At 40.2% G+C, this 13,057-nt stretch overlaps 1 protein-coding gene across 1 annotated transcript in view; it reads right to left on the bottom strand.

The window, feature by feature from the left end:
- The window catches only part of ITGA2 (integrin subunit alpha 2), a 659,006-nt gene that overhangs the window by 331,617 nt on the left and 314,332 nt on the right, over window positions 1-13,057 (bottom strand). The window contains exons 7-11 of the mRNA XM_069627259.1: window positions 10,198-10,346; window positions 8,700-8,850; window positions 4,828-4,993; window positions 4,132-4,208; window positions 942-1,080 (exon numbers count right to left, since the gene is read on the bottom strand). Coding sequence (XP_069483360.1) covers window positions 942-1,080; window positions 4,132-4,208; window positions 4,828-4,993; window positions 8,700-8,850; window positions 10,198-10,346 — 682 coding nt within the window. The remainder of the gene's footprint in view (window positions 1-941; window positions 1,081-4,131; window positions 4,209-4,827; window positions 4,994-8,699; window positions 8,851-10,197; window positions 10,347-13,057) is intronic.

Here is a 13,057-nt window from a genome sequence, read left to right as displayed (position 1 = left end):
TTCACACAGTGACGGAGTAGTGATGAAGGAGGTACTGACTCAGAAGACAATCATGAGCCCTAATCCGATTGCTTACTACAGTGGACAACACTTAACTCAGTGATGAGAGGACATTATCTGTGCGAACAATCATTGGAAGCTGCAGCCTTCACAGTGGAAAAGTTATCAGCAGTGACAATGTGGTACACCACCACATTGTACGTGGCGCACGCCCTCTTTGTGATACTGCGTAAGCCAAAGAGCACATTGACCACGCATAGAGCATCATGGTATCAAGTGATAGTATCAAATGTAGGACTGAAGATAGTAAGGTGCAAGACTGTAAATCCAGCAATATTTTTGGCAGATGTTCTCAAGGCAGGAGACAATGCATTTGACTGCACAAAGAACATAGAGATGTTCAGAGAGACACGCACAGTGGAGGAAGAGGCACTTGAATGGGGAGACATGTTGTAGATTGACGGTTCGTGGACAATTGATCAAACTGATGGGATTAGAAATACTGGGACTACAGTGGTAAGACTGAAGGAGGACGGGACAAGCGAGGTGGTTGTAAGTGCCATCCCATTACTGAGCAGGGAAAGGGCCAAGCCCATCCTTGGGTGTATTGGGTGTTAGAACCCGGTAAAATAATAAATAAAAGGAGTCCGAAACATATGGGCATTGGGAAAGTTACAACATTGTTCCAGAGTGTCAGTGTAGTCACACAGTGTGTAGCAGAGCAGACAAAAGAAGCTGCCATTAATATAACGAGCTCACCGAAGAGCATGTCACAGCGCCAATGCTTCCCGATATCTAGTATATATGTAGTATATTTTAAGTAACAGCGATAAGTGGGATTTTGATATTGTTTTTCCTATTATTACACCGGCATCCATTATATGCTATGTATCAGGGACATTCTGTAAACAGTAGGTTGGAAAACAGGCGTTAGCTCTTACCCAGGTATGAACTGTGATTTCTGTCTTGAAGAATCTTTTCGAAAGCGTCATTTGGAAGGATCAAATCTTTCTTTGACGTCTGATGTACCACAGTTCCACTCCAGTCATAGGCACCTACAGCACCCAACATCATAACGTCCTATCAAAAATAAAGAAAGCATCAATGCATGTACATAACCAGCGGGCAGGCACTGCCTACCTGTCAGACTGCCTCAATGATTTCACTCAAGACACATTTACGATTTGTAAGCACTTAACCGGATATCGCGTTTACAAAATGGTGCCCCATATCAATGCAGAGACAATAGTTCACCATGAATAGTAGGCTCACAAATATTGATTTGTTTCCTTGATATTGACGTGGAGAGTTTCTTATTTTCCCTACCTAGGAGGGTGTTGGGATGTCTTGATTTCCCTCTGAGATACATGACATCTGTTGTGCCTTTTAATGCTGTATCTATGTTCTTTTCGTTGTCGTAGATGGTCTTGTAACCTATGCTGCTAATGGGATATGATCCTGGAATAACAAAGATTTGCTCAAGCGCAAATGCATTTAGCGAAGGCATAGCCGCCACTGGCGCATGGGCAATGGCATTAGTGGCAGTGCACATACCTGTGCCCTGCATTTGCTCTACTGATAATTCAATGGTGCATGCGCATGCGAAAAATGCATTTTGCTCTTGCGCAAAGTGACTTTCTATGAAATCTTTGTATGACATATAACATTTCTTACATTAGTCTGTTGAATCATGACATGAGGAAGAGGAGCTCGTCACTAAAAAATACACACAATCTATAGGAAAGCAATTTCTGTCCAAAGTGTAACACGAGTCTACATTAATTGGACACAAAGGCTGACTGAAAGGGCAACATTTGTATTGATTGTGTCCCTTCAGCAGCTTTCTATTTGTGTAGACAAGTCATAAGCAATGATTTAATAGTTGCATCTAAACCTCATTTTCCTTGCAAGGGATGATTCCTTTGGCTCACATCAGGCTACAAGGCCACCATTATGTCTTCAGGCATGAACACATGCCATCCCCTTTCCTTTATCAAGAAACCTAGAAACGTTCTCAGAAGAGACTAGCCTTGGTTTCTGTACTCCAAAGGCATGACACGCCACTTATTTCCGTTACATTTCAACAGAAACAGTTACAGCAACTGATCAAAATCTGTATGTTTACTGCATTGTGTGATGAAATGCTGCCAGAATCTGCCTAAGGAAACTGCTCTAAGGAGCTTACTTTCCAAGCTGAGGTCAGGAGATGCAACCTGCAGATCTCACAAATTCTGTCAAGGCAAAGAGTGAGGTTGTCAAACTGTAATAAACATGCTTTGCTATGATCAGTGAGGGCATGTGGGGCTCTTTAAATGACCACTGCGGAAGTCCAGGAAAACCTGTCCAGTGACATGCCGTTCACAGGATCCAGCAACCCAGAGAAACGTCTGAGGGACTGCTGGATGTTGGATACAGAATCTGTTTGCAGAAAGTAGTATACCTCTTCGGAAAATGAGAAGGAGAGATGAAAGGTGATGGATAGCAGAAGCAGAACAGCAGTGGGAGAGAAGGCCCAGAAGGCCCAGATACGGACACACCTGGGAACCAAGAAACCAATGGCAATCTGGGTAGGGTCTGGGAGGAGAGGTCACAGATGAACACCTGCTTCCAGGTGAAGAGGAGCACTCAAATCTAAGATGAGGATAAAAGCAGATGAAGCCCAAGGAGTAATGCTGGAAGTTGTTATGGAGAGGGAGAGGCCAAGCTCCCTGGCAAGTTAATAAATAAGTGACATTCAGTGGGAGGTCACGCTACATATTAGGAACCTGAGCAATAAGAGCCAAAGCAAACTAAGTGACAGTCATTGTCTGATAATGCTGCATGCTGAGAGATTGACCCTTTAGTCTCACAGCGAAACTGAGAACCCTTAAATCTTGCAATATCACTGCATTCTGGGATACTGAGTCATACCACACAAATAACCATAATATACCTTTAAACAACACTTCATCATAAATCCCAGACCGAATTGAAAAGCACTCAATGTGAGATAACACTGCCCATGGGGGAAACTGAACTTAAGTTCTAGAGCAAGTTGAAGGACATTCATTGTGAGACAACAGTGCATGCTGGGAAAAAACAATTCCAAGATCTCAGAAGTGAATGGAGAGACAGTCCCTAAATGATGAAGCTGAATGAAAGGGAATTGAGATATAAGGCCCAAAGCCAACAGACCGTCATTGTGGCATTGCCATTGCCTGGGAAACTGAGAAATAAGTAGAAGAGTGAACAGAAATACATTCCCAAAGTGCACACGTGACATGCCTGAACCACAGTCCTAAGTCCCAGTGGGGCTGCAGACCACATTACACTAGAAAATATTGCTGCATGTTGGGAGATAAAGTGTAAACCCAAGTGGAGATTGGTACAATGACTCGCCCAAGTGAAAAAACTGCAGGCTGGGGCACCAAGTATAACACCTACAGTAAATACACTGGAAACACACTACATGCTACGTGGTGGGAACGGGAGGCCCGTGTGACCAAGGGACGTCTCCAAGGGACACTTGTGTACAGGTGCGTTATAAATGCCATATCATATCATATCATAAGAAGAACATGGTGCTCTTAGTGTAGTAGTCTCCTACCCCTTCTGCTTTCAGGAAATAGGCAATGATGATGGATATAGAAGTCTGCTACTCCTAGGCACTAGATGACAAAGACGTTTGTACGTCACATACAGTACTGTGAAGACTTGACAAAGGCCATAAGAAGCAATCTTGACCATGCTACCAAGGTTACAATAAAGCCTTGTTCAAAGTATATCCATTAGCGTGTCGGCACACACTGCAAATTAATCTTGATGTTTCAAAAATCATTTTCGGCTCATTTTAAGGAGAACATTGCATTCCACCTGTTTGTTAATGTGTAATGGTAAACAAAAGAATTGGGGATCTCCCTTTCAACACTGATGTTTTCTAGTTAATATATGAGGTTTTGCACTTATTACTTCCGGACATAGAAGCCCAGCCCTATTTTTGGAGTGTTTTCTATTAAAATGTACTTTCTTTTCAGAGCAGATTTCAGAACAGATTTGAGTGATGGATTTCGATAAATGAATTTGAATAAAATATTATTTCACGTTTAATTATTTACCAATAGCGTAGATTTTACATGATCAATTTAATGGTACCTGATTTTCAGAATAGTGTGCGCTAAATCCAACCTGTGACATTTCCAACTGGAAGGTATCCCCTCCTTGAACAGTACCTGATGCAAACACAAAAGCAAAGAAACATGGCAGCCATTACTTTCACAGATTGCACCAAAAATCCAGACAGATCTCAAGCCATCGGAAAAAGGAAAAGAGGTAAGAGCAGATGAAAAATTGATTATGTGAATAGAAAACATAAAGAACATGTGATGTCTAGGTGACCTTTAGAAACAGATATAGTGCCAGATTCCAGGCCTCCATACATGTGTTCCTATGGTCACGTGATACTGCCACCAAAAAGTTTCAGTATTTCGTTTTGGGTGCACACAGTATCTTTAGTTCTTGTTACAGCACTTCCATTTGCCTCGGATTAGTGCATATTGTCCTTTAGTATTTTTATTGGCCAGAGGAGGAATAACCCTTGGTTATTCGTGATCACAATCTTAACATCCATCACTTTTCTTTAGGATTCCCCCATCTCTAGATGATGGCACCACATAAAGTGGAAATACACCCACAGAAAAAAAACATGTGTTGCTATATAGGTGCTAAATATGTTTATGGTTAATCCAAGCTTTGCCATAGAAAAGGATATGTTAACTGTATCATAACATGAATACAAATCTCATCAAAGCAACCACATATGTGCATTGGGCTGCCAAAGGAAATGTGTACCTTCAATGCTGAAAATGCGCTCGCCCAGAGTCCCGGCTTTTTCAAGAAGTGCTGCCTCGTCAGACACATTGAAGAAATATCGTTCAGTTGGAACGCTAGCAATACCTTTAATTTCATTAATTAGGTTTTTGGTGTCAATTTCATTTCTGGTGTAATATCCCAGGACCTTAACAAAAGGAAAACCAAACAGAATTGTATTGTGATATCTAAAGTACTACAAAACAGGAAAAAATAAATTATTGCCATTGAATTGATGTGCTTTTAGATGACTACCAGTCTGGTATGTTCCTGGCATTCCCATGATTGTTAGGGAACCGTAGCGTCCACATTCCCAAGTCTTCAAGGTGGGTCTAAATGATGGAGCCACATGCTGAGTGATGCCTGACATAATAAGCTGCCATTTTGCAATCTGTTTCTATATAACAGAAGAGGAGAGCTGGTGAAATGTTGTTCCCTGCACTTACATCTCATTTGTCCTTCATGTGCAACTGATCCAATGTTGGACAGCTACCAGTTTGACTTGACCTGATCTTCTGTGTACCAAATATCTTTGCCTCCCCTAGACAACTTCCTCTGTCCAATTTAGCCTTGAATTCTCCATCAGTGTACTGAACCTGGCTGTCTGATTTAGACCTTCACCTGCTTATCATTCGGACTTGTATGCCTACCAATGTGTGGGTCTATCATCTCCACTAATGTTCCTTGTTCGTGATAATCTTTTGACAACAAATAATGTGACCCCCCCATGCCTTCAACTTGCTATTCCACCTGTACTTTGCTCCACCTGCTTTTCCAGTACTACCCTTAGTTGGTTTCCCCTCATATTATCTCTTGGGTTTAACACCTTCTTCTCTGCGCTCTGAAACACTTGGGTTCGAGCGCCATAGAAATAAAATTTGAATATCAATATCAATACCTCCCAGTTCTTTGTGTGTTCCATGGATATCCTGGGATTATCCCTCCTCCTCTACCTACTCCCTTGGTGCTCTTGTCCTTTGACTTGGTGTTGTGATATGGATACTAGTGTGGACCTTAAACTCTAGTTTGCCCCTTATTGTACAGCTGTTATGCTGTCATGCCTGCTATTAGTATTAGTTTGTTGTATTTTCTCCTATGCTGTCATGCCCATTTTATGACTTCTGGGCTCACGGATGTTGGTGGGGTAAGGGATCACTTAATTCTCCTATCTTTTCCTAACCCATCTAAAGTAAATTTAGTCTTAATCTCAAGACATTTTGTATATTTACTGCCTGGAGACCCTGTGAATTATTTCTCACTTTCTCTTTCTGTCCTTGATCACCTTGGCTGTGTCTTCCTGTGAGGTGTTAAAAAAGTTTGATGAGCTATCCCCACGGCTACCTGGGAACCTGGCACCAATCAAGTTTGTAGGCACTACTTGCAGTTCAGAGAAGGTGGTTGCTATATCCAGGATGGGTCATTCATTGCGCGCCACATGTTGATTAGAGGATTTCCCCAAGTATTCCAGAGCAAAATGACTTCCCCACATTACCTGGACACTGAAAGGGTAGAGGACAGGACCTGGCCAGTGATGGAGAAGAGGTATGTGAGAGAGTTGAGGGAGGGCAAGTGGACTTTTCTGTGGAGAGGTCTGAGGGGACCATGGAGGGAAAAAGGAATGGGAGAGTGGTGAAAGCTCAGGTGGTGACCTCCAGATAATGTGAGTTGGGATCCAGGTGGGGTAGGGATTGGGCAAAGCAAAGGGTGGGGGCACTAGAAGTGTCTCATGGAGAGGCTAGGCAGTGTTTGGGGGGTGCCTGGGGTACTCAGCAGAAATGTAAACCAATGTAATGTAATGTAACTCCCAAAATGCAAAAGACACGGGCAATGGAGTGAGATAAATTGATTGGTTTTTGCATTCGGCACATAGGACGGGATCAGTCAAAGCAGTTTCCCAAGCCTTTTTCTGCCTCCTGCAATCTAACAGAAACCTTGCATTTGCTCCAATCTTGAGTAGTCCTATTGAGTTTGTATCTTCTATTTTGTATATGGACATTCAATTTCTTTTTCTTTTTCACAATGCATAGGTATGGATTTTCGGGCATCTCTTGCAAGCAGTTAATACTTTCCGAATTGTCTGTTGTATAACTGGACAGAAAACCATTCCTGAAACTTATTGACAACCAACATTATGTAAAAAATGACAAATAGCACACAGGAGCTTTGGGATCTGGAAGTTCCCTATCCAAAAATGTTCTGATTGCATCTGGGTGGAATCAACATGAACTTTCTTGGATGGCTGAATGTCTGTAATACTTATTTGTGCAAGTTTGCTTTACTGGTGCATTTCTCTCTGGATGCTTTTGTGATCCAAAACAATCCAAAAAACACTTGGGGGCATTTAGCTTCAGCATCCAGGATGTATACGATCTGCCCGCAAACATTTTCTTTGCGGGCAGATTGCCCGCAGTAAAACTGCTCAGGCCCCCGTTTTGACCATTCACGGAAAATGGGGGCCCAAGCAATTTTTGTCTCTGCCTCCATTGTTAAGGATGCGGGGGACACCCTCTCAACCGTCGAGGATGCAGATACCTGAACATGAGGAGTGGGGAACACCACTGCAACCCCTACTCTGCATGTTCAAGTAATAAGGTCAAAAAGAAAGACGGTCAAAAGTAAGACCTACAATTAGGTCAAAATGAGCCATCGACCAAATGTGAATGGTCAGATTGGGTAATTCCAACATCCATACATGTTGCTATTCAAGATGTTGGTATAAATGTATTGATTCCTTTGCAATCACTTCACTCCCCTTTCAGAGGTTAAATGCCACCACAGGTTGCACATAGACTCAACAAATACAATCGTTTTGTCTGGACAGTGAATTAATATTTCAATTTTTCTTTAATATAAACTCGTTTTTGAAGAACAGATACATTTCCTAAATGCAAACATCTCCTTACGTGGCTTCAACAAATAACTCCCCTCACCCCTCTCAACTCCTCCCACACCCCTCCCCACTCTCCCTCTGACGAGATCTCTTGGCGGTGTAGATTTACATTTTAACAATTTCATGTTTCAAATGTGCTTCCTTTGACCGGAAATAGGAAGTGTGCTTGGAACAATACTTTTTTTCATTATGAAAACACCTACAACCAAGACGCCTACCTGCAACAATTAAGATGGATCCCTCCCACATATCTTTTAATAAGGGAGCTACCTGACTGCAGAGATACAGATGGGGGCTCACTGAGGAACTGTTTTGCTTACAAAGGGAACCCAACATTATGCTATTTGATCTATACATATGTGATTATATGATGCCTGCAGATTGACCAGATGCTGTTTTGTAATTATATATTGTATTACCTAGGAATGATGACAATCTAGGGTCCTCATTAAACCTTAAGAGTGACAAAAGAAATGTGAATGCTTGAGTGCCAATTCCAGATAGATGACTACCTATTCCAGGTCATCATGTCATTGTATCGTCATAGTTGTCTCACAAGTGCTGTATGTGTTACAAATGCTATGTGCTATAAAGGCACTGTCTAATGCTTACAGACACGTTCATATAATCCAGTGCATTTTCAAAACATCATAATTGATCAGGGTATATACATCTTCAGAGCAAGTTCAGAGCTGGGTGTGAGCAGGAGTGGTAATACTGGTCACCTGTAACTCTCACAACCCCCCCACGTGATCAATGTCTCCCTCATGAAGACCATCCATCAAGAGCATATCACAAATCTCACACGTGCACACATGCTGCATTTGTAGGCATATGCTTTGCAGGACTGAGTTGAATTGTCCCTGTGCAACTAAATCAATACAAACATGCATCCAATGCGGGCCAATGGACGGTTTATTTGCATCACATATTTCCACATGGACAGTGACAAAAAGGTACTTACAGCTATGCCAAATCTCGTGATATTATCCTTGTTGCAGCTATCAATCACCTGTCGTAATTTGTTGTTGTCATGTGACTCACCATCTGTCACAACGACCATTACTTTTGCAGCATTTGGCCTTCCTCCATTTTGAGGTAAAAACGTTTGTGCTCTGCAACAAGAAAACGTTGCTTTAGGAAGACAATAAAAGTATAAGAGGGTGCACTCTGAACTGAAGCTGCGATGCACTTGGAAAAAGAAAACCGTCTATGTTGAAATATAGCATGGACTTATTTCTTCTATAGTAATTGATGAAATAGTCTTGGCATGCACAAAGTGATTGGGCAAGCTGCAGTGATTTATGTATATGAAAAATATTACGTTCTGTGTGTAATCTTCAAAGCTCGAATAATCTGAATGTTCGCTGCTTTGAATATCCTCAAAATACCAAACATTTTCAACAATTCCAATGTGAAAGTTTGACTAGGGATGAACTTCAAATTTTCTAGACGATGTCAAGCAGGAAATGGTACTTGCATGCTTCAGACGTTTGGTACAAAAATTAAAAAAAATGCTTTTCCAGCTTGAGCAGACTTTTCTATGTTAGTATACGAAAAGATGTTATGGACCCCCAAACCTTTTGCTTTTGTTTTTGAACCTCCCCGGACTCTTTACAGGGATGTGCTCTAGCACCTTGAAGCATCTGTGTGCTAGATGGAATTACAGTGTCATTTACACTGCAGGCTTGTTTAGGCAGCAGCCTCGGTGTTCTCATTATTCTCTCATTGCATCTGAGAGCGTTTATAGATTTCCCCCTACAATGGGAGCTAGCATGGGCTGTCCAGCTCAATTCCTACCTCCCAACTCCTGCTCCCTGTGGGCCTTGATAGCAACCTCACAAGGTGAGCGGGGGGGGGTGGTAGGCGGCATGTGCTGGGCCGTCTGGGTACTGCTAACACTGTTATCACCCAAGGTACTTGGTGAGTCATACACCATGTTTAAGTTGAAAGAAGGGTAAGTGTCACGAATGGAATGTGATATGCTAGTAGCATCTAATCTTGCTCTAGCGGCCTTAACGGCTGTGAGCACCTCTGTAACCCCCATCATATTTTTAGATACAGTTATGAAGACAGGGTCATACAATTGGGCGGGCCTACCTCCTCCCTTCACGAACCATCACAAACCGCCCCCGACTCACCGGCGCTGACGCACCAGATGTGTTGTTATGAGCGTGAGCGGACTACAAATAACTTGGGATTTGTAGTTCTTTGCCCCGTTAGTGCATGTCATTAATGCACCTTTACAAATGCAGCCTCTTCAAGAATCTTCTCACTACACAATAACACAAATAGTATGAACAAAGTATGTGCCTATCAAAGGGCAATTGCACTAGTTTTGCATTGGAACATTTTACAATCCAGGACATTTTTAACTGACCTCTAATGAACCAAATTGAAAAGTCACTTTTCCAACATGTGAGTGTTCTTCAAAATGGCATCATCTTGGTGAAATAACTTACCTTGCAAAATCAATTGCTTGAAATGTGTTTGTTTGATCACCACCATTTTGGTAAGTCCTTGATACTGCATCAATCATATCGTTTTTGTTTTGAAAAGTGTTCATTTTAAATATTTCCCTTGGATAATTTCCATACTGAATCAAGCTCACCTTTAAAAAAGAATATGAAACATCTGTAAGTTGGAATGGAAAATATATCATTTCTTTAAGCTTTATTTGGAGAAAATACAAATGCCATAAAAGCATCATAACTATATCATTATACAAATATCACATCAAATACAAAATGTATCTACCTTTCAAAATGGTAGAACATAATAAACACCTAAAAAATCCATCGGTCACCTGACATTATTAGGAACCTTTTATAAAATCAATTGCCATTTTGTCAATAGATCTCTCTTGTGCCAAGATGAATATAAAAAATGTATAAAACCGAGAAGCAGACCTTGATTGTTTCTTACTTTCAAATACACTGTTGTTTTAATATAACCCTCACAATCATCTAGGGCCACTAGGGAAACTAAGAGTTTCTTTCTAATCCCAGTATACACAGGACAAAAATAATTATAATGGTGTATGATGTCTTTATTGGGAGCATGTTTAGACAATATTTGGTGTATAAAGCGTGTTTACTTGGGCCCTTAATTCAATATAATTAGGATTGACACCCACATTCTTTGGCCAGGCACAGATATTCAATAAACAGTGGGCCTAAGGTTGAGCTGCAGATAAAATATCTCTGTGCCCATTCCTCAAACCGCTCTCTTAGAAAGTTATAACACTCTCTGCATTGAGGGCTCTCTCTTGTCCAGAGATGAGGTAATCCTAGTTTTTTCAATTACAATTTCATAAACTTTGCCCATTTCCAAATTCTCCCTTCATGTTGTTGACAGACTTCCCAAAAAGCTCTCTTAAGGAAAATCAGTTCCTCTTTCATGTTTCGAATGAACCAAAACGATTTGGATCTCATCCAGATTCCAGATTATATAGCCACAATACCTACTTCACAATACAAGGCGATTGTGGGGTTGCTTCTGGATAGGCAAACCAAAGATTTACAAAACTCATTTCAATGTTACTTAACACAGTGTTCACCAAACCTTGGCTCCATATAGAGCCATAGAACGTGCCTGGTATTCATAGAAGGCGATCCATTCCTTGATTAAACTCCTCCAAAATTATTTAAAGAAACCTACAACAGCTCTGGATTGTTGTCTATCCTAATAGCTATTTTATTCTGTCAGCTTATCCCAGGAGCCGGTACCAGTCAAATTCACGCTGAGATAATTAAAATAATTTACCTGTTTAATTTTAGTGCCTTTGAATATAAAAGTAGCAGTTCATGAGCTATGGCACAACATGGTTACTGTTTTTGTTCATTTCACTTCCATGGAATAATTATCACAAAAAATCTCTAAACAATGTAGCTGTTTACAAATTCCAGACAGTGTTTGGGATAACGGGACTATATCATTTGTATATGAAAGGATTCACATTTTCTGCTGTCCAATTTGAGTGCATCACAAACAAAATTTTCAATCATCATGGTTACAAAATGTATATACAATAACAATAATAAAGAAGCTAAAACACAGCACTGTTTCACACGCATTTGGATATTATAACTATCAGTAATTTACTTATTCATTTTTTATTGAGTGCTGCATTATAAATTAGGTCAATATGATTCAAGCCAAGATGATGAAATATTTGACGTAAGGGGCCGAAAAAGTTACATTTTTACTGCTTACCTACATTAACCACCCAAATCCGAATTGTCTCAGTTTAACTGTGCACTATTTCTGGAATAGGAAGCGTTTTTTTATTTCTTTACAATTGGACCTTACCCAAATGTATATTGGTGCTCAATAGAACTCTGTTGGCTACTTAGAAATGACTCTAATAAAGCACTACTTCTGGCACTTGGTACTGGTGATGCTGGACAGAATAGCTCGACAGTTATTTATTTAAATCTGACTAAACAGAACAGCTCCCTTTTGATGAAATGTCTTAGATATTTATTTACATCTGACCCAAACACTATGTTCTTCGCACATTGTTTGTTTCTTCAATACAAATAAAAACTATACCTATAACTATAAAATTCCAACATGCAGCTTGATCACAAAGTATGAGGTATAATAGGCCCTATCTATTGTTAAGTAAATTTGTTCAAAATAAATAAATCAAAACAATATTCAATACAATAAAAGTGTGAATCCATTCAGCAATTTCAGGAACACACCAAAGATACAACACTTAACGTATTTCCACATCATACACTAATTTAAAAGTTTACTATGACTTTTACCAAGTTTCTAAATTATTCTAATTGGTGGTGCTTGCTTAACATTCTTGTTAATGTGGTCGATACATTGACATATACCTTCCAAAAAACCTTGCTGTCTTCGTTTTAATAATGTATCTTTATTTTACTATTTAATTTGAAAAACATCAATTAAACACTCTTTAACATGTTCTCTAATGCTTGTCACGTACACTATGGATGTTACCAAGTGTAAGTGACACATTAATTAAGTGCTGGGCTATTAGGCATTCATATGCAAAAAGGCTGAGCATTCTTCCCCTTAGCCGCTAAGGGATTGAATGTTGGTACTTCCTTAACATTCTGGAAAGTATGATTTAAATATCCAGATGAAGACTAGGATTCTTGTTGAAATGTCAATACTTATGATATGCTTTCTGAGGCTCAGTTCTAATTTCTGTTTAATGCTTTGCTGGCAAACTAAAGGCAAGTGTCTTGCATGTAGTACCATATTTTGAATCGTATTTGCTTAAATGTATGTGCTACATCCTGGGTTGACTGCAATTTTATGAAAAACACAATCTCTTGTTTT

Source organism: Ambystoma mexicanum, chromosome 6p (assembly GCF_040938575.1).
Source record: "Ambystoma mexicanum isolate Mex_15411 chromosome 6p, UKY_AmexF1_1, whole genome shotgun sequence".
In the NCBI taxonomy this organism is placed as follows: Eukaryota; Metazoa; Chordata; class Amphibia; order Caudata; family Ambystomatidae; genus Ambystoma; species Ambystoma mexicanum.
Note: the sequence above shows the minus strand (reverse complement) of the source record. Positions and strands in the feature narration are given on the sequence as shown.